The sequence below is a fragment of the Antechinus flavipes genome, chromosome 5, assembly GCF_016432865.1.
Source record: "Antechinus flavipes isolate AdamAnt ecotype Samford, QLD, Australia chromosome 5, AdamAnt_v2, whole genome shotgun sequence".
Classification (NCBI taxonomy): domain Eukaryota; kingdom Metazoa; phylum Chordata; class Mammalia; order Dasyuromorphia; family Dasyuridae; genus Antechinus; species Antechinus flavipes.
The window spans coordinates 208,317,335-208,343,937 of NC_067402.1; the positions used below are offsets into that span (position 1 = coordinate 208,317,335).

At 34.1% G+C, this 26,603-nt stretch overlaps 1 protein-coding gene across 1 annotated transcript in view; it reads right to left on the reverse strand.

Moving 5' to 3' along the window:
* Positions 1-5,648: 5,648 nt before the first annotated feature.
* The window catches only part of IRAK3 (interleukin 1 receptor associated kinase 3), an 88,430-nt gene continuing 67,475 nt past the window's right edge, over positions 5,649-26,603 (reverse strand). The window contains 5 exon segments of the mRNA XM_052001768.1: positions 5,649-6,199; positions 6,202-6,609; positions 7,964-8,128; positions 8,214-8,276; positions 8,591-8,789. Of these exon segments, the coding sequence (XP_051857728.1) occupies positions 6,128-6,199; positions 6,202-6,609; positions 7,964-8,128; positions 8,214-8,276; positions 8,591-8,789 (907 nt within the window). The 3' untranslated portion in view covers positions 5,649-6,127.

A 26,603-nucleotide genomic window follows, 5' to 3' on the forward strand; every position in this document is an offset into this window, starting at 1 on the left:
ACTCCATCCTACTCAGGCCACATCTAGAATATCATGTTTAGTTCTGAGTATTACATTTTAAGGACAATAACAAATTGAAAGCAGGGCAGTTAGGTGGCCCAGTAGATTGAATACCTGGGAGTCCGGCAAGACTCATCATCTCCCTGAGTTCAAATCTGTCCTTAGATACTTACTAGCTATATGACTCTGGACAAGTCACCTAACTCTAACTCAGTTTTTTCATCTGTAAAATAAACTGAAAAAAGAAATGGCAAACCACGCCTGTATCTTTGCCAAGGAAATCCTAAATACAGTCATTTGGACGTGACTGGGAAAACTGGGAAAATAAATAGGAAGGCAAGCAGAATGAGGCAAGCTCTTACATGGGAATATAAGTTATATGAGGATTAGTTGAAGTAAATGGTGATATTTAGCATAGAGGAGAAGATAAGACTTTCTGGGAATATGACAGCTGTTTTTTAAGAGTAGCATCCCTTGGGGGCTCACTTGTCTGATTTACTATTGTTTTCACTGGTTGGTTTCTAGAACAATTGACTCCAAATTCTAGGGTGTCCTCTTGGTGGCTATTTCTCACATTACAGCTTACCAGTCTTCAGTGGTATGCTTTTCATTATCAGTCAGTTAGTAGAAGGCAAGAAAAAACTTCTCTTGTTAGAAGTAATTTTTTTATGAAGAAGTATAAAGAGAATTTTAGAATGAGTGTGCCTAGAAGGAAACTATTAAGATTAAGGACTTAAGAGAAACTGAAGAGATTATTTTTCTTTCATTGGTGGAGATAAGCGAGAGAAGAAATATCTTCTTTCTTTATGAAATGATCATTACTTTTATTTTGTGAAGATCAAGAGGAATGCTGATGTTTTGGAGAATATAAAACTCCTCCTTGACATGGGCTGCGGAGATTTCCCAGAAAGATGGGGATGTAGAAGACTGTCCCGGGAGAAGCTCTCCCTGTGGTCACCATCATCTCTGTATGTTCCTTTACTAGTCTCGTTCCCATTATGGACAATTAGCCTCAGGTGCTACTTTGAGGAACCCATGAAAATAGTATCCCTCTTCCAGGATCCAACTTCATCTTCAACACCTACTGGGGAAAAGAGTCAGACTACCTCCTCTCCTAATATAACAGCAACTCTGGCTTTTGCCTTGGACAAAAATATTCCTGGTTATAACTCTGAAGACAGATGTATGATTGTATGAGAGGATTTTCTGTGGTTCCTGATTTATAGTAATTTTGTATAAGTCAACTTTTCAATTAAATCTTAAAGCCAATATAAAATAACAGATCAAATCCAAACTTCCTAACTTACTAGAATTGGGTCCTTTTATAAATTTCTGGGGAAAAAAATTATTGAACACAGATATCTTGGAAATGTGCTCTAGTATCTTAATCTCAGTAATCTTTAGAAAGATGGCCAATATCCCTGTTTTCTTTAATCCATTAGATCATGACATCCTTAAGGAAGGGACTCTGTCTCTTGCCTCTTTTTTTATTTCTAGTGTTTAGTAAGTTACTTGACATAGAGTAAGCACTTAATAAGTGTTTATTATTTAAAAATTATTTAATATTGTTAATATTAATCATATGTGATCATGAAGTATAGAATTTAGAACTAGAAGGGACCTATCTAGTCCAGTTATTCTCAACCTATTGGTTCAGAAGTTATTGGGGATTGGAACTATGAAAGTAAGCTAGAATCCATATTTAAATCACTGTCACCTTTATTCAGTTTCAATAAAATAGGAATTGTGATTCAGTATAATAATTGTCATACTTGGGCCTTCTACTCTGCTGAAAGTCACCTAGGTCAAGGCACATTGAGATATGAATTGACATCCACTCAAACCAACATCACACAAGGTTCCAAAAACATGTTTTCTTTTATCAGCCCCACTTGGGCATTTTTCCTTTGCTGAGAACTGGGTCCCTCCCTTTTTTTCTTAGGATATAGAATAATTGCTTCTTAAAATTTCTTTTTTTTTTTTTTCTGGTTATACACGTGTATTAACTTTTTAAAATATTCATTTCTCTATGAATCATGTTGGGAGAGAAAAATCAGTACAACCCCCCATTTTTTTGGGGGGGGGGGCGGGCAGTCCTGGTTAAATGTTTTGCCCATGGTCACACAGCTAATATGTATCTAAAGTTGGATTTGAAATCAGGTCCTCCTGATTGCAGAACTGGTACTCTATCCACTATGCAACCTCTGAGATGTGGTTCCTTGACTCCAGTCTCCTTTCTGATGAGAGTAGAAATTTTTTCCAAGCTCTGTCATAACCCTGCTGTGTATTAAACTGTGGCTCTTGAAACAACCTCATAATTCCATTTAGCAAAAATGCAAAACAGCTATGAGGAGCTAGGATAGCTTGTTCTTTTCAGCTCCTATGAGGTCCTTCACTACTTTGCAAATCAACTTGAGGCAAAACAGGAAGGACCAAGACTTTTACTCTAATTCTTTCCTTCTGTGTTTCTGACTTTGTTATGCATTCCTAAGAGTCATAAAATCACAGGTCTTCTGGGGTGTGTCAGAGCTGAAAATTTTCATTGTGCACATTTTTATTTTGTAAATTGGCAAATGCTCCAAATCAGGACTTGATTTATTGTTTTGTTGATTGTCTAGACTCAAGAAAGCCAGGGAGAAAATGTTAATAATGTAGGTGAAACTTTAAAATGTGTCCTGTGAACATTAGTTCACATTTACCAGAACACCCCTGCTGGTTTTCCTACATTAATCACCAAGCAGGCCTTTTGAAAACTGAGCAAATAACATTTCACACATATATGTAGTATTACTTTTAAAATTAAAAAAAATGTGATTAAACAAGTACAAATTTGTTTAAAAGTTGCTGATTCATAGTTTTTTGTCATTATATATTTGTTCAATCAATAAATATAGAGAAAAATATTAACAGATAAGGATCCAGATTTTTTTTTTTTTTCACATTAAAAAGGTGTTCTCCTAATAGAAAAGGTTGAGTCATCAATCTAAATCAGCTGTCTCATTTTGCAGAGGATACTGTGATCCAGAAGGGTGAAGAGGATGAAAACCCAGGTTCCCAGATGTCCAAATTCCCACTCATTCTATTACCACCATATTTTCCTTCTTCACCAATTATTTCAAACTCTTTCACTAGCCGAAATTTTTAAGGAGGATTGGAGGATGGGGTAGGGGGATGGTAAAAGAACTCACATGTAGCAACATGCATTTTACTTTCTTTGTCCTCTGGATAGAAATGCCAAATGATCAATGAAATAATCTAGAGAAATGTGATCAGACTGAGAACACACTTGAATAAATCATGACAAGATATTCAGGGATGTTTGGAATGGACAGTGCCATTGGGTATTCAGCATGGTATATAATAGGAAGGGCAATGAATCTAGCAATGTAAAGGCCTGGGTTCAAATAAATGTCTCTGGTTATTACTGACTATATTACTTTAGACAAATCACAATCTATGGGCCTCAACTTTCTCATCTCTAAAATGAAGATGTTAGATTAAGCCATCTCTAAGATTTCTTTTAATCTAAATCTAAGAACCAATCTTTAAAAGTAAAGTTCATATAATTATAACCATAATTAAGGATTGAATTAAGGCCCAGTGATTAGTCATTTACTTGAGAGAAAAAAACTTGAAAATTATATACTGAGGGAATTTCTATTTAGAACATATATATACAGAACAAAAATAGGTCTTCAAAACTTTATAAAATGAGATTGATTTTAAAAAACTGTCCTGTAAATGGACTCTATTCTAAATGGAAATGTGTTATTGGTTTGGTTCAAATGTTGAAAAATATTAAAGGACACATCAAGTCTAGTTAAAATGTATGCTCATTTTGAAGGATATCAGTTTGAAGCAGCATAAACTAGTTGACAGAGAGTACTTGATCAGAAATCCTAATTACAATCCTAATTACAAATCCTAATTAAAATACTTATAAATTGTTATCTCAGAGAAGTCATAACCTCTCTCTGCTTTAGTTCCCATCTGTAAAATATGGGGATTAGATTCAATGGCTCCTCCCAACTTTAATCATTCACCTTAACAATTAAGAATTACCTGCATATGGGATACATTTTATTTTATAAACAATATTTTATTTTCCCCCAAATTATGTAAAGACAACTCTTAATATTCATAAAATATACATACACATACAAAACCATGCAAAAACATATATCCACATTATTTAATTGTGTGAAAGAAGATACTGACAAAAGAATAAAATGAAAAAGTATTCTTTAATCTGAATTCACATTTCATAATTCTTTCTCTGAATGCAGATAGCATTTTTCATCATGAGTCCTTTGGAATTGTCTTGGATCATCGTATGATTGAGAAGAGCCAACTCATTTACATTTATTTATCATGTAATACTGTATTATAGTGTACAATGTTCTGGTTCTGCTCATTTCATTATGCATCAGTTTATGTAAATCTTTCCAGGGTTTTTTGAAATCTACCTGCTCATCATATTTTATAGCCCAACAGAATTCCATTACAATTATATACCACAACTTGTTCAGTCATTCCTAGTGGATGGGCATCCTCTCAATTTCCAATTCTTTGCCACCACAAAAAGAGCTGCTATAAATATTTTTGTACAAATAGTTACTTTCCCTATTTTAATAATCTCTTTGAGATACAGACCTGGTAGTGATATTGCTAGAACAAAGGACATGCACAGTCGAATATCCCTGTCGGCATAGTATAACATTTTAACAAACACATAAAACAAAATGATGAAACAGAGAGAAAGGCATAAGACACCTGAGATGCTGAGAAAACTTGGCCTTTAAAATTCCAAGAAGTAGAAGAATCAGTTTCCATCATTGAAATGGTTTATGCTCCGTTTAAACCAGAGTTCCCCAAAATGAGTTTGTTTTTCAATCATTTTTCAGTCACGTCCAACTCTTTGTGACACCATCTGGGTTTTCCTGGCAAAGAGTGGTTTGCCATTTCCTTCTCCAGCTCATTTCACAGGCAAGGAAACTAAGGCAAACAGGATTAAGTGACTAGTCAAGTATCAGACCAGATCTGAATTCAGAATGATAAATCTTCCTAACTCCAGACCTGGCATTGTATTCACTGTGCCATCTAGCTGCCCTCCTGAATGAGTCTATAACAGCCCTAAATATATTTCTCTTCTCTTTTAGCTTGGCTCCTTTTAAATACAGGCAGAAGTTAAGGCAATTTTTAATGCAACTAGGTTAAAAAAAAAGCACCCCTCTCCCCAAAAAATAAACCTGAAAGAGGTAGGAATGTGAAAAATCCAGACTGTCAATATAAATGATCCAAATTCACCAAATTCAACTCTGCATTTATCTCTGTAGACATCACTGGTTCCTTTTAAAAATTGGTTTATAGTCATCACTATGTGGTACATAGTATATACATATACTATATAAATCAAAAAAAAGTTTATAGTTATCAATATGCAGTTCTTACCTCATTTTTCTAATCTGATGGTGTTATATACACACATACATGTTTATATATATATATATACACACACACACACATATATATGTAGTGTGTGTCACACACACACATATTCTATATAAACTAAAAAAGTTATATTCAATATAAACTAAAAAATGCAGGACTTGCCTCATTTTTCTAATCTGATGGTGCTATATATTCATATATATGTTTATATCTATATATACATACATACACCTATATATGTAATTTATTTTATGGAGAACTCATACAGGGAAAGTGCTCACAAGGTGGTCAGAAAAAACAATACAAGGACACTCTCAAGGTCTCTCTTAAAAACCTGAGAATTAATCGCACTGACACAGGACCACCCAGCACGGTGTGCCCTCATCAGAGAAGGTTCTGTGCTCTTTGAGCAAAGCAGAATTTAATTAGCTCAGAGAAAATGCAAGATGCACAAAGTTAGAGAATCCACCCCAAATGTTCATGTGGGCTACTTGTGTCTGACCTGTGGCAGAGCATTCTGAGCTTGTGTTGGTCTGATGTGGATATTTTGGCAAGGCAATCAGGGTGAAGTGACTTGCTTAGGTCATACAGCTAATAAGTGTCAAGTGTCAGAAGCTAGATTTAAACTCCAGATGCTCTATCCACTGGGCCACTTAGCTGTCCCCATGGCGAACTTTTAACAGTCATCTCCTTCCAACTTTCCGCCTTTATTCCTATATGATTCTGAGGAGGAACTGGGTTCCACCAGTGCCTGCTCAAAACAGAAGAGCTTCTAGACTCTGAGGAAAGGTCCATACTCATAAAACAAACCCTTGAGTCCTGGGATGGAAGCGTATGATTTGATGAGAAGTCATCTTTCCTGGAAGTCGCAGGTATTTCAGAAACATGGGCCTTTTCTTTTCCCAGGGCCTTTCTGTCAAAGCCTAGAAAGGTAACTTCAGACTGGCTACACTCCAGTGGTGTTTTCTGAGCCAATCCAGCTTTGTCCAATTTTTCATTAGGAGGTAAGCAAAGTTCCTGATTTTCATCATTTTCCATGGGAATACTGGGTAAGCGATCAAGGAAAAGAGGGGAAGGAGACCTGAAGGACTTTAGTGATTTGGGAGGATCTTCAGCAAAATGTAAGATAGGGTAAGTACTTTCAAGGGTAATCAAGACCTAATTTAAAAAACAAACAAACAAACAATAGTTTAAGAACAGATATTCCTTTTTTTAGTTAAACATAATTTTATCAAATTTAACAAAATATGCTTACTCAAAGAATTTTAGCACTAAATCTCAACCATACCCTTAATTTCACAGATGAGGAAACTGAGGCAGGAAAATATCTTCTCCAGTTCTTATGACCCCATTTAGAGTTTTCTTGGCAAAGAGACTGGACTGGTTTGCCATTTTCTTCTCCGGCTCATCTTATAAATGAGGGAATTGAGGCAAACTGGATTGAGTGACTTGACCAAAGTCATATAATAAGTGTCTGAGACCAGATTTGATCTCAAGAAGAGGAGTCCTGTAGTCTCCAGGCTCAGTTCTTTATTTACTATACTTCCCTGACTTACATGAGGTACTTAATAAATACTTATTAATTGACTGAGTCATGTAATACAACGAATAATTATAGCCTTATGGCTTTAGGTAAATTATACAAATTTAACTTCATTTTCATCTGTGAAATGAAGTAAATGGAATTAGGTTATTGCTAAGATTCTTTCCAATTCTACCAGTGCCCAAATACCATATTAATTTACTATGTTAATTTGGGCATCCTGTTGTTTTTTAACAAATGGCTATTACTATGACAAAATTAATAATTTTTGGACCTGAAAGGGGTTAATTTACCTTTATTAAGTGAGCACTTTCTTTAAAAAAAGTTTAATAATTGCTTTTTATTTTCAAAATACATGCAAAGATAGTTTTCATCATTCACTCTTGAAAAACCTTGTGTTTCAAATTTTTCATCCTCTTTTCCCCCCATCCCTTCCCCTAAACACTAAGTAATCCAATATAGGTTAAACATGGAAGGCTTTCTTTCTAGAAAATATTTAACTGATTTTTGTTATTAACAAAAACTTCAAGTTGAATACATATTTTCTCCATTTGAGTTTTGTTTTGTTTTTTCCTCCAGGAAGAGCTAATACAGGAGAATAGATAAAACTACCATCTTGGAGGCCCTCTGATATTACTTTCTCATATACCATATAAGAATGTTATTATTTACATATTGTCTCCCCAATTACAATGTCAGCTTTTTGAAGACAAAAACCAAGTTTTTGTCTTTCTCTGCATCCCCACAGCTTAGCACTGTGCCTGGTCCATGATCAGCACTTAATGCTCATTGATTGACTTTATCAACCATAAAACTGCTCTAATAATATGTGTCCTTATTAACTGAATTGAACTATTGTAAAGATAATACTGTAAATTTTGTAATGATCTATAAATGAAAGTTATTGTTATTTTCTATGTTCTATGTTCGATGCTCTATTTTGAATCAAAGCATCTTGAGAATACTCACTTCATCCATTGTTGGCCTTAACTTTGCCCGGGAAGATGTGCATTGGTTTGCTAAAGTAAATAATTTCCAGGAGAAATTCTGAGGACATGGATTTATTTTTTTATCTAATAAGGAGATACATGACTCAACACCTCTCTTCTCCATCAATTCCACAAGGAGATCCCTCTAGGGGGAAAAGGAAAAGATTTTTTATAGTACTACATTTGGAATATGATCAACAGAGATATATACAAACAAATGCAATTCTTACCAGTCGAACATATTTTGGACCTTCTAGAACCACTTTATAACCTGTCAGAACTTCCATTATGACCTAGAGGACAAATTTAAATAAATCTAGTTAATGCCCCCATGAATTATAATCTGTCATTAATTATGACAATTAATTAGTAAAGCAATTTATACTTTATAAATAAGAGTATTATTTCACCAAACACCATTGTAAGGCAAAAGCAATTAGCCTAAAGTGCAAGTCCTTTTTGTTTTTCCAGATAAGTTAGAAAATTATTAATGAAATCTCTCTCTCTTTCCTGAAAGCTAAGAAAATGAAATATGGATATTAAAGTAAATTTTTAAAATGAATTAACAGACCCTAAATTAAGAACTTCTATGAAGGTGGACACTCACAATTCCAAAGCTGTAGACATCAGTTTTAGGAGACAGTCTTCTCTGTCTTATATATTCTTCTGGCATGTACCAAAGGTATTTATTTCTACCACTTTCCATATTTATAGTGGAACTCTGTTTTTCCAGGTGAGGCCGGAGGTGGGCCGTAACAAAATTTTTTAGTTTGGGTTGAAACTGGTTGTCCAAAAGTATGTTTGAACTGAAATCATAATGAAGGCACAAATTAATCTAAAAAATTGAGAAAAGTATATTTAATAACTCATAAGACAATAAATCACTAGCCAAATGTAAGCAAAGCCATGTTAATTTCAAAAGGTCCTTCCCCAGAAGAAAAGTACTCAGAGGTTATAAACAAATAATTTTCAAAAGATTTGCAATCTATAAATGATCACATGAATATATACTCCCCATCACTAATAATAAGAAAAATGCAAATTAAAACAAGTTTGAAGTTTCATCTTTTTTTAATGAAAACTGGAAAAAGTGACCAAAGAAGGGAAGAGTTTGTGTTGGAAAAGATGGGGCAAAACTGGCATGCTGATGCACTTGGAGGAACTGTGAAGTAGTTCAACCGTTTTGGATAATAAATAAATAATGAAAAATAAATAAATAAATGATGAAAAAAATAAATAAATTTTCTCTTTATAATAATAATATATAACATATAATAATAGCCATAGCTAGTACTTTTAGTTTTGTAAAGTGCTTTTCATATGTCAGCTCATTTGATCATCACAATCATCCTATGAGAAAGGTACACCATCCCCAATGGAAATTGAGAGAAGAAAAGCCTAGGTTCACATGGCTAGTCTAAGGCAGGATACCACTTCATTGTCAATAACCTGAATCAATTATCTCAATCCCAAATTAATCAAAAATGGAAATAAAAGGTGCTCTTTGTAGTAGCAAAAACCTGCCCCCCCCCAAAAAAAAATGGTCACCCTTTCATGGAGGAATGATTAAATTATGGTATTATTATTGTATAGTAGGAAATGATTATTATGAATATGAATTTCTTCATCTGAGAACTCCTTATACCAATGAAATTATGGGTTCAGTATGTATCCCTAGAAATATGTTATGGTTCTCACATATAAGGATATAAAAACTGGAAAAAGGGATAGGAAATAAGAGATATACAGAAATACTATAACAAGGATCAGGAGTAGAATTTACTAGGAAAAAAAGTAGAGCTAGTAATCATTGATCTTAGACAAAGTCAAAGTTAAAGACAATCAAGAGAGTAATCTACATTTTATGTCAGCTATATTATTATTGTTTTAGATGCATGTTTACATAAATGCATATGTATATATGTATGCATACAAATAAACATGTATATGTGTGGGTCTTTATGTGTGTGTTATATGCATGTGCATATATACATATATATGATGTCTATACACGCATGTATATATAAATATATGTGTTTATAGCCTGCTTGGAGGAGATGGGGGGAGGAAAGTAGGAAAAAGAATAAAGAAAAACTGCTCAGCAGGGAACAAAAGAATAACCTATAAAGAAGCAAAGAAAAGATGGACCTTCATGAATGTAATTTCTTCTATTATTAAGTATTCTTTTTTGAAATGGAAATTTATTTTTATATATTTTGAATCCTCCCTGATGTTCTACTGGGCACATGACAATGTTTTGATTTTTTAATTTTCCTTTTCTATCTTTCTTTTTCCTATTCTGTTTTTTCTTATTTTGTATTTAGTCCAATAAATTACAACAACAACAAAAACACCCACACCAAAAAAATAAATTTTTAAAAAGGCCCCTGAAGGATGGTGACATCTCAAATTGTGAGGAAGATTTGAAGTCCATTTCATTACAGGGGACCATAGAGCCTTTAATAAAGATCACTGGCTCAGAAAAATAAATAAATAAAAACTGGAAGAGAATACTCTTTCATTTGAGACTGGGCATGTGCCAAATGTTCCACTATGATTAGGGACCACTAGGAAATACTTTGTGTTTTTTTTAATTTGGTCAGTTCATGATTATAACAAAGCCTACTGGTAAAGAGAGTTGATAGTTTGTCAAAAGAAATAAAGGGAAATGTTAAAATCAAGCAATTTTCCATGACCTTTCTCTTTGACCATTCTTTCATTTCTGTTTAATCCATTATTTGAATTAATTTGTGGAGTTCCCATGTGTGCCCAGAACTTAATTATAGGACTTGACCTAACTAAGGAATGCAGTAGGCTTCTATTTACTTGATATATATTTAAGGAGCCATTAGTAAGTCTCCTGGCAACAAAATACCAAACCCATACCTGGTGTTTAATTCTTACATCTATATTTCTTTGAACTATCTTTAAAAGTTAAAACATAGAAAGGTCAATATTAAGTCATTCACTTCTGTTTTAATTATCAGTTGCTATCTTACTGGGGACTTATTGACAGCCAAATTAATGCAAGAGTGCATTCTTGGGAAATAGCATTTAGGAGAGGAAAAAAATGTTACAGAAAAGTTGAGAAGTACCAAAAACAATTCAATTCAATTTAACTAGTATTGTATTAAGGACCCACTATGTGCCAAGTACCATGCTATGAATTGAAAATAGGAAGACAAAATGAAAGCCAAATCAAACCAAAGACAAACTTTAGTTCACAATTTTGCTTAAGACTATTCTTTTCCCTCATCACACTACTGGCAGAATTGCTTCTGCTGTATTAGGGAAATATTGAAATGAGAAAAAGAACTTGAATTCTATTTAAAAGATTTTTTTTTTTTGTAGGATCCTTTACACTAACACCATTTTCTTTTTCCAGAAACTATTTCTTGGCTTCCATTCATAAGATGTAGAGGCTGATGTCTATGGTTCCACCTAATAATTTAAAATGATAAATTGATTTCTGGACAAGTTCTAAAAATTTTGGATCCTGAAATCATTAGAAACCCTTACTAAACACAATAGGCAGTAAGCTGGAACTCTGAAGGTCATTAACACTGCTCCCCCTCCCCAATATTTCATCTAAATTTGTAAAATGTATCAATGACTAAAATAAAATTTGTTCCATAGAGAAATCAAATTAAAATAAAACACCCATAATATTGGCAAAAACCTTTTTAAAAAGGGAAGGGGTAGATAGCAGAATAATTGTTTTTAGAGTTATGAAATTGCTCCAACAATTCTGGGAAATAACTTGGGATTATCCAAGAGAAAAGAGGCACCTAGGTAGTTCACTGGTCAGAATGCTGGGCTGGGAGTCAAAAAAATCTGAGCTCAAATCTGACCTTAGACACTTACCAGCTGGGTGACTCTGAACAAGTCACTTAACCCTGTTTGCCTTAATCTACTATAGAAGGAAATGGCAAATCACTCCAATATCCTTCCAAGAAAACCCACGGGCAAAATGGTCCATGAGGTTACAAAGAATCAGACATGATTAAACAATTGAACCACAATGCAAGAAAACTGACTAAATCATTCATATTCTTTGATCCAGTAACACTATATGCCATAGACCCTAAAACGAATCAAAAGATTTTGTCAAAAGACAGAAAGAAAGCCATCATATATACCCAAATATTATTGAATTCATTTTTTATGGTAGCAAACAACTAGAAACAAATGGTGACCGTGGATAGGAAAATGACAAGACTAATTGTAGTATGAAAATGTAATAATATTGTATATAAATTAATTGTAATCACATAATGAGGAATTCAGAGAAATATAGGAAGACTTGTTTGAACTGATAAAGAATAATGTAAGCAGTTCACAATGAATACAAATGAAAAGAACAGCAAAAAGAATACCAACTTCTAAGTAATCACAATAACAGCATGTCTTTCTCCTCTTAGCAATGAGGTGGGAAATGAAGCAAACGGAATGTTGAATAAACTATCAGCTATGATTGTTCTTTTGGTTTGTTTTTGCTGAATTTCATTTTTCTTTGTTATAAGGAAGGTTTCAATGCTGGAGAAGGGAGATATGCTGTGTACAGAAATGATTAGTAATGTAAAACAAAAGACATCTATTAAAATTATTTTTAAAATAAGTTTATAGAAAGCTTCCCAGAAATTTGAGCATGATATTTCAGTGGTGACTGTTACCCAAACACAGCAGACATAAACAAAATTTTATGTAGTAAAACTCAGAGCAAACATCTGATGAAATACTACTCTGAGAAACAGAGACTGAAGTTCCAAAATTGTTCCAGGGCATTGTATTTCTACTTAGAGAGATGATGTTTGGTTAAAAAAAAAAAAGATAGGTTGGCTGTAAGCAGACTGCACTGAACAACATAAATTCTGGTTCTTGTGATTTATATAGTAATAAACAAGAGCCTTGGCATCTTAAGGAAGAAAGATGTTTCATTACAGCAATATGAGAATTGCAAAAGCTTTTTTGACCATCAATTCCACATGAATTTATTCTCTTTCTTAAAGCTTAAACAGTGTTCAAAGGTATGGTGACCACAACTTTCCTCAGGAAGGGGTAAGCTGGCCATGCAGTTAGCTAAAAAAGTTTATCCTATGGGAAAAATGCCCTGGAAAAATAAAGACAACTTAAATAATTAAACAAATAAAAATACAGTAAAGAATAAGAGCTTTTGTAGACCCAAAGGAGACAGGTATTTATTCTCTACTGTTTCTTGACTCATCTACCATACTTCATATCATGACTGTGATAGGTTGGATGTCCCTATGGTCAGTGATAAACCTTCTAGCAACTCATCAGTACCTGCTGTTTTTAGGGTCCTTCCCTCGGATTAAAGAGGATGGACATGAAGAGCTCCTCCCAGAACCTACTTTTAAGGAGGGCACCCAGGCCAGTGATCTCTTTTATTTCTCACCACCCACCATGACCCTACACTTAATACCTTCCCGGGCTGAATATCTTGAATCCCAAAACTGATAATCTATGTAAATGCTTATTGCCTCTGGCTCATACTTGCTTGTCAAGTGCCCTTGATAACTGACCCACCTATTTGCCTACCAGCAGCTTTTGGTCACTCATTACCTGATACATTACTTTTAAAAAAATGTTTACTTTTTCAGATACATGGACTAAATACATACAACCGTAGACCTCATGGTCAGTTCAAATATCCTATAAACCCTAGTTATTAAACTATTTGATGATTATATTATTACATATAATAATTATTATATTATTATTATAATAGTTGTAATCCTGTTATATTTAACAGGAAAAGGTAAGATAGCCTATGATAGTCTTTCACATTAGAATGGCAAGCTCAAACCATCCTGGGGTATGGAGCACAAGGGACTGGAACAAATTAGTAGATGGGATTCCTTTGGGTGGCCAGAGTTGGTTCATGGCATCCCTGGACCCAAACAGCTCTTTATGTAGCTCAGCAAAAGCTCTCAGTATCTCAGAAAGCTCTACCTATTTATTCCTCTAAGATCTTTCACAAGTACCTGGTGGTATAGTGGTTAGAGTGGTGGGCCAAGAGTCAGAAAAACCTCACTTCAAATCTAGTCTCAGTACTTAAGAAGGTTCTGGCCCGTTGCCCCACTTTCCTTCATCTATAAAATAAAAATAATAAAAATATCTCCCTTGAAGGGTCACTGTGTGCATTAAATGAGATATTTAGAAAAAGCACTTAGCACAGTTTGATTAATTGATTTTCTTTTCTCTGTATCATCTTATGACTTGCAGATATGACACTGATCTCATCCATCAAGACTAATATGGACTTATATTCTTTTTTGTACAAATTTTTTTGTGTATTTATTTTATTTAGCCCATTTATAAAGTAAGTTTCTTTATAGAAGAAGCAGGTGGGTGGTACCATGCACGGAATACTGGACAAAGACATGGGTTCAATTCCGCCCCAGATATTTATGAATTATGAGTGACCCTCAGCAAATCAGTTAACTTCTCTGTGCCTCAGTTTTCTCATCTCCAAAAAGAGGATAATAATGGTACCTACTTCTCAAGATTGTTGTGAGGATAAAATGAAATAACATACAAAATCCTTTGCAAACCTTAAATTCCTATATAAATGTCAACTATTTTTAAATTTTTATATTCACTTATTCGTTAAATAAATGTTTAACAAGTAGCTGCAATAGATAAGGCATTTTCCATATAGTAGTCACTCATATTTGTTGAAAAAATATCTTCATAAAAAGATATCATTTCCCACAGGCCCTCCTCTCTCTAATACTGACTGGCTCAATATTTAACAATACTCAGTTTTTAACTTTACTTTTAACAATACTCGATATTTGACAATTCTCAAATGAGAAGTAGGCTTGGAGTTAAGGGGTGCAAGTGGGGAGTGCCCAAGAAGACTGGAAACAGCTCTCAATGATTACTGTAGAGATTTCAGGTTTGCTTAATGGTCCAGCTGCATTTCCCTGAGACTGATACTACATCAAACTCAAAGCAAGTCATTAAGGACCATCTGGCAGATACTGGTTTGTTAGCTTCTTATCAACCATTACCAATATCTCTATCTTTCAAAAAGCTCAAAAAAATCCCAAACCAAATCAAATTCCATACACTTGCTCAGTGTATCTCTTAAACGCCTTATCAGTTTCATTGTTATCCATTTTAAAAAGCTTGTTTCTCCCTTCCATTATAGTATATTCCTTTCCATAACATTCTTTCATTGTGCTTAGCAAATGAATATCAACCTCACTCGCCTGGATATAGAAAAAGGGTGATACTGAGTTTGCATTGCTTTGGTAGGAAGTGTAAAATGCTTAATTCTTTATCTATTAACCCAGTCTCTCTACTCTGAGAACACTACCAGATGTATTCTTTTACAAATGTATCTCTGCCTGAGATGTTGAACTTTTCAAGGAAGCCATCAGGGTGAACCAAACTTTCCTTACTTAAATTCATCTCTCTATTTAAGAATATTATTAGAATTGACAAAAAAAGTGGAAACTGAATTAAAAGCTAATACTTTTAGCTTTGATTAAAATTCAGTAACTAAGATCTCAGTCCAACAGCAAATTTATTCTATAAATGTGGAAGCAAGCTCTTAAAGGACATTAAATAATGCAGAGTTTTACTATTTTGGTGTGCATTATATGATCTTGTTATTTTACAAATGTCTTCATTTTCCAAATGATATTTTAAGAGTTCTTTGCCAAAAATATAGAATAGGCTCTTTCATGATTCTTTTCATAAAATCCTTTTCCTTCTTAAATTTTATCATTTGGAATGAATATTATTTTCATGATTAAGCTCTTAAGTGTTATGTTTTTGGTTTGTTTTGCTGAAAAAAAAAAAAAGAAATATCACTGACATTTCAGAAATGTTGGTTTCTCTTCCTCTTCCTATGTCTTAACTGAGGGCATCTCCTCTCACCTACTCCAAGATTTAATATTTGGTTCCTCTGCTCATTTTTTGGTATCCTCTCTCTGAGATTTCATCTATTCTCAGACTCCATTTTCTAGATCCAAGATGATGAGAGCAAAATTTATTTCTTGAGGTCTTTCTTCTTGTTTGTGGTCCAATCCTGTCATTTTAACTGCCTACTGGACAATTACATTTGCTTAAATCAACACATTCAAAGCAGAACTTATTAGGTTTTCCTGTTCTCAATTTTCTATCTCTAGCAATGGCAACAATTTCCTCCATTTCTTTCTTTCTTTCTTTCTTTCTTTTCTTTTCTTTTCTTTTTTTAAATACTTACTGTTGCTATTGTAATCCAGACTTCAATACCTCACATCTGAATTACTATGAAAACATCCTGACCTAACACTCAACAGACTCAAGTTTCTTCCTAGTAGAGCTAGAGACTTCTACCATAGAGCTACTTGATCATTATTCTCCATTTCAACCCACTTCTATATTTTATATGAAATCTAAACTCTTAAATGATAGATTTGAAACCTGTTTTCAAGTCCCATATATTCCGATCCCATCCTGTTATTCAACCTTATGCCTAGTATTCCCCAATAAACTTTAGTACACTCAGCTCTAATTAATCTGGATCATCTCTTCACAATTCCCAAAATACTCATGTTATCTCCCTCATTTGGAATGCGTCTCTTTTCTAGGCATCTAAATCCCCTACTAATCAAGGCCTTTCTCAATGTATACCTCTTCTATAAAATCTTTCTTTCCTATTCCAGTTCCACAGAGATCCCCTTAACTAAAATCCTACAGTATAAATCTGTACCATACAATTTAGCACCTAATCACATGCTGTTTTATAATTACTTATTACCATTTGATGTGTATCAGTGTTGTCTCTTCAACTAAACTGTTAGTTCCTTAGGAGCAAAAATAATATATTTTAAAATATATTAATAATAAAAATAAATAATAATAATAAATTAAATAATATATTTATTTTATTATATATATATTTATGATAAATTAAATAATATATTTTAAAAGCCTGCTATAGTATTTGATGCAGTGTTAAGCCCATAAGAAGTTTGTAAAAAAAAAAAAAGTTTTCTTTTTCAATTTAAGAACTCTGATCAATGCAATGACTAGTAATAATTCCAGAACACTGATGATGCATGTCACTTCCCTCTCAGAGAGGGTATAGACTCAGGATAGAAAATGTGATACAGATTTTTAGAATGGCCAATACAGGATTTATTTTGTTTGACTATGCATAATTGTTGCAAAAGCTTTGTTTTTCTTTTTTGTCTTCCAAATGCAGAGAGGAATGTGGGAGAGAGAAAATAAATGTTTATTTGTGGGGAAAAAATAGGAAAAAAAAAGACTTCTCCATTGATTCACAAGATGATCTAAGTTTAGAGTAAGAAAGAATTTTAGAGATCACTTCTTTCCTTTCATATATAAGGAAAACATTCCAAACCTACTTTTCATCCATTATTCTTAATACTATTCTTGCTTGGGTAGTGGAACTTTCTCTTCTTTATAGCTACCCTGGAAGACAAACAATTATAAGGGTGGAACTAGTCTAATCTTCCTTTCATTTTCTTTTAATCAGCCAGAATGAAATTTTGTTTTAGATGGAGTGTTCTCCCACTAGAATTTGAGGTTAGGGGGGAAAGGGCAGGGAAGGAATAAGTATTTGTATTGTGAGCAAAGAGCAAAAAAAAAAAAAAAAAAAAAATCCATTAGAGAAATCCGTAAGTATGGATAAAGTTGGTTTTATCTATAAACAGGATACCAAATATGTGATGGGATTCTGATGGGAAGGGTCTTGCCACCATAACACCATCCTGACACATATCAAAATTCTACCATTAGTGATTCATTCCTTTAAATTAAGTATCAACATCCTACCAGACTCTTTTAAAATGCAGATTTTAAAAGGAATTAGCCTGAGAGGAAAACACAAGTTTCTAATATCTTAATGAGAACCCAAATACCAAAGAGGTCTTAGGGCAATTTCAGGATCTGGAGTCAGTCCATCAATGAAAATGTGTTAAGTTCCTACTACGAGCCGGGCACTGATTGTACTAAGTCCTGGAGATATAAAGAAGGGAAGAAAACAGTTTTTGCCAACAAAGGAGCTGACAAACTATTTACAAATAAGCTATATCAAACAAATTGGAAATTTATTGAAAAAATTAAATCAATAAGATAGATAACAGCAACAAACAAGAACAATATTTAATAACTTTTTACTAAATGGAAAAACTTGGCAAGAGTGTACATCACTACAGGTAGCTTCTCTAAGGAACAAAACCTGATGCTACCCTTCATGTGCTCTATACATAGGAACATCCTTGAGTCAATAACATCATCATTCTCACCGACACAAAAAATAGGTAATCAGATCTGACTAATGCAACTTTATATTACTTTGTATATATTTCCCAATATTGGGGAATAATTAATTATGGGATTTCCCAATAATTGGGCTTTATTGCTAAAATCAGGTCTCCATGACTAAATAAATGGCTACACAATGAGCTCTTCATCATTGTCAGGGAAACTAATATTTGTAATTTCTACTCATTTGGTTCTAGTTATGATTTTTGGAATTTATCATGTGATTCTACAATATCTGTTTATTGGATTGTATCAATTTATCTATCATTGATAATTCAGATTTATTCATATAACATGTGTAGTAGTGATGTGTAGAGAATGCTTGCTTAGCCACTTCTATTGGGCCTATTATTGAGCCATTTATTATTGACTCAGTGGCAAAACATGAATTGTATTAAAGAACTTAATTCTCTCTGTATTTTTCTTTTCTTTTCCTTTTTTTAGCACAGAATTTCCTGATAAAGACTGCAGTCTGGCAAAATACCTAAGTGCTAGATCTTCCTATATATTTTCTGGGATTGTTCTATCTCAATTGTTTTCTTCCAAATGCATTTCCAATAAATATGCCCAGATTAGCAAATGTCTATGATTAACGCTGTTTATAAAGATAAAGTAAAATGTTTACAAGGAAAATAGGGCAATAGAAATAATGATTTTAGTGTTCCATAAGGGAGTCTAGTACCACCGTGGGGTGTACAGTGATGGGCACGAGGCACAGAATTTGGCACTACAGCATTGGTTCTGACTTGTCTTTTGCCCATTTGGCCAAAACCATCTCACTTGAACTCTGGTTCCTTTTTTATGGCAGCTGTGCTTCCATCTTCCCATTACTTCTCATGGCCTGCCCTCTTCCAGCTTTTTGTATTTTCTACTTTTCTCATTAGGAACAGGTTCTCTTTTGAATCTGACAGTATGGTTTCATGCGAGCTTGGGATGTGGACTAACCTACTTTCTTTTGACTATATCTTAATATGGGGTGTAACAAATGACTGTGCTGTTGTTGAATATAATTTTAGAGCTGATGGGGACCTAAAAGTTCACCTCGTCCTCCTTCCTCTTTCCCCTTAATTTTAAAGATGAGAAACCTGAGAGCTAGACAGTTTAAAAGATTTTTGCAGTCACCTAATTAGTTAGTAATAGATTCAGGACTAGAACCAATTAAATAATGTCAAGTATAAAAAGAGGGTTCTAATTTTTCTGTTTTATATTACAGCTTTTTAGATATGCCAATAAATTGTAAAATCCCTGGTCTGAAAGATTCCCAATTTGGTTTTCTAGTAATAGACATAAGGTTTGAGCTAACTTTTATTATTTGACCAGGTTATTGGCTAAGTAAATTTAAAATCGTGGTAAAACCAAATTTGTAGGAAAATCTTAGCAGAGAAGTAAATTTCTGCAAGTGATCTGAGTCAGAGAACTGCTTTAAGATTACACCCAAATGACAGGACTGCTTTGGATGGTATCCCAAAAACCAGACAGCTTTATGAGATGAGACTTTTGACCTTTTGCAGGCAATTTTGTTTTGCTGTTTACTTTTTCTTTTTGTATCTTTTAGTTCTAAGGTTTACTTATCGAAAGAGATTGCCCTTTTGATTTTCTCAAAGCTCTGTCCATCTCTCTCTTTGTCTTCTCATAAGTTTGAAAACCTTGATGGGTTTGACATCACTTAGTGATTCATTGAGGAAGCCATATTGCTCAATAAAATCAAATAGAGTGAAAAAATGATTATTAATGAATGAAATAATTATTAATAATCAATAACTTGGGAAGATTCAGAGCTCTCTCTTTCTTCCAAATCATGATTTTAAACATTATAGAGACATTGATGATAATGAGATTGGATTAACTTTCTCGGTGGATGTTACTGTGTTCTGCTCAGGCTTAAGTGGGGCACACATTTTTTGAATAGATAGCCCAAAAATGTAGCATCTAGTAGAGTTAGTCTCTCCTTTCAAGGGTGACATGAGGTCACTCTCAGTTCATCTTTCCTTTCTTTGTCCAATCAAAGTTGACTGCCATCCCTCAGAAACAATTATTCTTTGAAGGGTACATAAGTGATGAGCCCACTGCCATGATTATCTTTGGTCTAAGAGAGATGGCCAAATGACTATACTTTTATTAACAACATGCTGATTTTATTAATAAAACGATTTAATTACCCAGATGTCTCTCAAAGATTTTTAATCCGTCATACAATGTTCCCAAATCCCAAACCAGTTCTCTCTTTGCTATCCTAGGTTAACTCTTTCCCTGGTGCCCTACCTGTATAGACCTAACCAAAAGATCTTCATTCCAATTTTGAAACTTTTATGGTAAATATAATCTAAACTTCATTAAATAACAATTTTTTTTGCAAAAGAACTTTAATTACAAATTAACCAATTTAAAAAGTCATTGCATAGCAAAGTAGAGGATGTATAGCAAATGATAAAATTTGAGGGCTTCATTCACCAAAGTGGGATACTTCCTACCTTTCCTCTTCTCTAAAGTGGCCACATGTTTTTCAATATGATGGGATATGTTTTCTACTGAATGATGTCCTAAAGGTTTCTGTAACTCAGCTTAATCTATGGATTTAGCTGAATAATTTATTTTTAATAATAATTTTAAAATTAAAAAAATTGTTTTAAAAAATTAAATTAATTTATTTAAAATAATTATTTTTAAAAACATTTTTTAAAAAAAACAATTTTTAAAATTACTATTATCAATAATACTGGAAGATACATCAGAAGCCATTTAGGCCAATTCTTTCACTTTCTGGGAAATTGAGGCAGGAACTGGTTAAATGACTTGCCCTTGTAGCAAACAATGAAGGGAGAATTTGAATTCAGATAGTCTGACTCTAAAGCCAGGGTTATTTTCATTACCTCCTTCATATTGTTTACTCACCCAACAAAAATAAAATTGCTTTATGCAAGACCTGACTGTCTAGCTCACCTCTTAGCATGTGATTAGAGCTGTTGTCTCTCTTTTAGAAAGGATTATTATGACTGTTATCTGTCCCCAAAGGGCAGTAGGCAACACCATAGTGCCTAAAGCTCCAGATCTGGACTCATTTTTTTGAATTCAAATTAAACCTCAGACACTGACTAGGTATGTGACTCTGGGCAAGTCACTTAAAACCTGTTTGCCTCAAGTTCCCCATGTGTAAAATGAACTGGAGAAAGAAATGGAAAACCACTCTAATTATCTCTGTCCAAAAAACTCAAAAATGGGGTCACAAAGAGTCTCACAGGAATGAAACAACTGAACAACAACAACAATCTGTCCCCAAACCGGTTTTGTTAGACCCAGTCATTCTACTTGATAGGAAAGATAATAACAGGCAATGTAAATATTTCCTAAGGTGTTAGGTTGCCCATGGAGATGCCTAAGAGAGAGGGAGGGGCTCAGGGGACAATAATCATCTAAAATAGATTCAGAAAGCTAGATCAGGTTACCCAATTCCAGGTCAGCTGAGATTGCTGATGATTTAAAGCCATCACCATCTAAGGATGTTTAGTAGTCTGACAAGATAAAATGGTTTCACTCCAGTATCCAGTGAACAGGTGTTCACATCACCAAACCCACTGTTCCAGCTGACACTAATTAGCACGAAAAGGCCAAGAGTTGAATGGGTTTTGGAAGAGGAATTGTCTTTTACTCTTTAGAAAAGGAAAGGCAGGAAGTATACTACATTGTGAAAGAAACCCTCACATTGTATTTTTGCTATACATCCTCTACTTTGATACATAAAGACTTTTTTTATTTGGTTAACTTATAATTAAAGTTCTTTTTTTAAAAAAAAGTTTGTTATTTAATGAAGTTTAAGTTAGTTTCAGCCTTCTGGAACAAGGCTACTTCACACTTAAAAAGAGCAGACAGGGAAATGTCAATCTATACTATGATTCTGTTCCAAATAAATTTAGTTTCATTCCTAAGGATCCTTTTGATTATAGGTGACAAATTTATTTTTATTTTTTTTCTTCTTTTATTTTTATTTCTTCACTCCTGGGAAAAAGAAATTGCTACCTGCTATAGTGACACATGCTTGTATTCTATATCATTAGCAAGGATAAGGCTAGTGGATGTCTTGAGCTTGGAAATTATGAGCTGAGCTGCCACAAAGTTAAAGATTAACTCACATTAAGTCCAGCAGCAATAATAATGAGCCGTCAGGGGCAGAGGAAAGGACCAATGGGTTGCCTAAGGAGGGGCAAACTGATTCAGGTCAGAAATGGAACTGCTCAAAGTCTCTGTGCCAGTGAGTTATGGGGGTAGAGCTGGGGAGTAACCCTTGTGCTTCTAGTGTGGGTGAAACAGAGAGATAGAAAAAAGGAGGAAGGGGAATGGGGGGAAAGGGAAGAAGGAAAGGGAAGAGAAGAAACAGAAAAGGGAAGGAAGGAGAGGAAAAAGAGAGTGAAGGAAAAGAGGAAGAAGAAAGAGGAATGGAAGAAAGGGAGGAGATTGCAGGAGGGAGAAGGAGGAACAGAAGAAAGGGGGAAGGAGGAGAGGGGATGGGAGGAGGGGGAAGGAGAAAAGGGAAGAGAGAGAAAGAAAGGGAAAGAGAAGAGGAAGAAGAATAGAGATGAAAGAGGAGGAAGGGGAAAGGGAAGAACTAGAGGACAATTAATGGCAATTACCTTCCACAAAAATTCAAATGTTCCATATCAATAGTTACATTTCTAACCCAAGTCTCATCTTTTTAATGAAGCATTTCTGTGAAGGATCTGGTAGACATACCATCCCCATGCCTTCTGACCGGAGGGCAAAACTATGGGCCCCAGGGCTTCTATTTAAGAAGGGGACCCAGCATGGTCGTCTCTCTATTTCCCACCATTTATATTGCTTTTGGATTTCTTGATACCTTCAGCTACCTTCAGCTTTTCATCTTTCTTTTGTGTATTATCTTCCCATGTTTGATTATAAACTAATTGAGGACAAAGACTAATGCCTGGCACCTAAGAGGTGATTAATAATGGTATATTGACTATTGATGATCACCTTTCCTCCAGGCACCTTTCTTTAGAAATAGAAATACTGTATGCTCTTATAGCATAAATGAGCTTGGCTGGGTTCATAATTCGAATAACTTGTACTAGACAGAATTTGACCTGACAGCTTTCCTCATTCTTCATTCAATATTGATATATATTGGGGAGTGAGAAGTATCCTGGAATGGTACTTACTATATACACAATGAACACATAAAAGAGAGAAATGTAAGGGAAGCGACATTATGCCCAAGGCTCACAAGCTCTGCTCTCACATTAAAATGAATATTTAAGCTCATAGGATTTTTGAGCTGAAAATGATCATAGGATCATGGTTTAAAGTAGAGATTCTCAAACTGGGGTCTGCAAACCTTTTTTTTTTTTTTTTAGAAAATTTTTTATAATTGAATTTCAACATGATTGGTAATTTCATGGATTTTATTTTATGCATTTAAAATCATTATTCTAAGAGAGTTTATATCTATAGATTTCACCTGATATGTTAAGCTTCATCATGACACAAAATAAGTTTAAAAAAAACTCCTAGTTTAAGGAGAATCACTTCCAGGGAACAAGAATATCATGTTCTATGATAGCTACATCCTCCAGAAGACTGTGTGAATCCAACAGGTGATAACATTATCCATCTTGCTCTATATGTCTGTATAAAAATGCCAATGGAGGCTTCACAAGGTAAGAAACAAAGATGGGTGAGCATGAAAAGAGAGAGAGAAAAGAAGAAAATAGGATATATTTGCAAATATTGCTAAAGCTCTTCAGGAGAAGTAGCAGCAGGAGGTTTTCTTCCCTCCAGTTCCTCAGAGCAATCAAACTCATCACTAGCACTGTTCTTGATCCAAGATGTCTCACTTCCAAGACACTGAGACTTAGGCTAGTTGTTCCATTTTCCTTTTCTCTAGCTTGGAGAGCCTTGTTTAGAAGCCATAAGAGAGAGAAGACATGAGAGGGAGAAAGGAAGTCACCCAACGGAGCTAATTGTGAGGGTGAAATTCTGTCATCTATCTGTGCATGAGTGAAAATACCTCTTTTCTTTGTTTCCATGTTGAAGGTAGAGGGATAATAGATGGAGGGCAGACTTACAGTATTCAGTTTCTGGGGACAGAATCATGGTAATGAGAGTGTTCATTCTTTGATTTAATTCCATGCTATTCACTTTTAATTATAGTTGGGTTTATTTATTTTTGGGAAGTAATGGAGGTGATTTTTCCAGGGTCACACAGCTAGAAAATGTCTTAGGCTGATCCTCCTGACTCGAGGACCCATGCTCTATCCACTGTGTCATCTAACTGCTTTTTTAAAGTAATAGTTTAAGCTATTTTAAAGTTACCTATAATCAAATGCCTACTGTTATGGTAGAATCATCAGGATCTTTGAATATCCCATCTAAGTCTATAGAGGTACATTGCCCAGATCTCCCATCCAGGTAGGGCAGTGCCGCCATCACCATTGGATAGCGCAGATCTTGACTTGTAAAAGTGCTCTCACCCAGTTTCCTCATTTGTAAAATGAGCTGGAAAAGGAAATGGCAAATCACTCCAGTATCTTTGTCAATAAAACCCCAAATGGGGTTGCGAAGAATTGGATAAAACTGAAATGATTTAACAATAAAAAATTTTTCCTGAAGCTTGGGGATCAGCTAAGAGTCTTTGTGTCTCCCTGTTCTAATTTATCCAGTAAAAGTATAGAATTCCAGAGATGGAAGGGAACTTGGAGATCATCTCATCCAATCCATCCATGACCAAGCATCCTTTCTGCAACATCATCTCCTAAGGATCATTCAGTCTTTATTTGAAGATCTCAAATGAGGGGAAATTCACTGTCTCCCTCATGAGGGCATTCCACTTTTAGTGATGATTTTCCTTATATCTAACTCAGGTCTATCTTTGTGCAATGTTCACCATTATTCATACACAATATTTAATTCGCACATAACAGATATATAGATAAAAAGATAATTAAATAGATATCTATATCTCACATATTATATTTATATATGTATATATTTTTAAATGTGATATCTCACATACTATATATGTGTGTGTTTACATATATACATATTAGCATAATATAGTATTTTATTTCTGTTTAATTGATCAGTTATGTCCAACTCTTTATGACTCTATGGATCATAGCCCACAAACACTATCCATGGTGTTTTCTTAGCAGGGAATACAAGAAAGCTTTGTCATTTCTTCTAGTACATTAAGGTAGAGATGAAGTGACTTGTCCAACAAGATCATACAACTAGCTAATGTTTGAGACTAGACTTGAATTCAGGTATTCCTGATTCCAGGCTCAGTACTGTAGCCAGAGTTACCTAGCTGCATCCATATGTACAGTGAGTGCATTTGCATATGTGTATTGTGTATTTGTATAGCAAGGCAATGAAAAGGCTATAAGCTGAAGTGCATGATTTTTTGTTCACAGATAACTGTGCAGATTTAGAGAATTCACCCCAAATGTGCACATGGACAATTTGTGTCTGATCTGTGGTAGAATATTCTAAGATCAGATTGATCCAATCAGCCATGATTGGACACACTTGAATCTAACGTAGTGAGTTATTGTGATCCTCTTTGAGAATGAAAAAGAACAATCTGTGTGTGTATATAGTATATTATATACATATGTGTATATATAGTAGTAGGTAGTACATAATATGTAGTATATATAAATATATATGTGTATATATGTGTACATATTTATATATACACAATATATAGATACACAAATACACAGATAATATACAAACATGTATATGTGTATATATATTCCTCAAATACTATTTTCAGTGATATCAGTGCCTTCCCATCCCCCCCAAATAGTTTGAGTGATTTTCAGTTGCTTATAATATAGAATTTGAATTATTCAGTTCCATCTCTCCATCAATTCACTCACATACTGTACTCTAATCTCATCTCTTTTTATGCTCTGATTCCTCCTCTCAAACCAATCAAATCTTCTTGCTTTTTTTCACCCACATTTTGTCAAGTTCTTTTTTCCATTTCCTAGTACTTAATACAATGATGTTGCCCCTCTTTTCAAATCATCCATTTTGTGACATTATCTCTTAAAAGGTTGCTCAAAGCTTAACTCCTCCAGGAAGACTTCCCAGATTAATTTCCCTCTGTGATTCTGATGATTCTTTTGTAACATAATTATATTTTTTATAGAACTTTAAAGTCTGTAAGGTACTTCATATGTTTTTAAAAATCACATTTGCTGTTCACAAGAGCCTTACACAGTAGCTGTTATTCTCATTTTATAGGGAAACAAATGATATGAGAAAAGTGAAGTAATTTCCCCAGGATTATA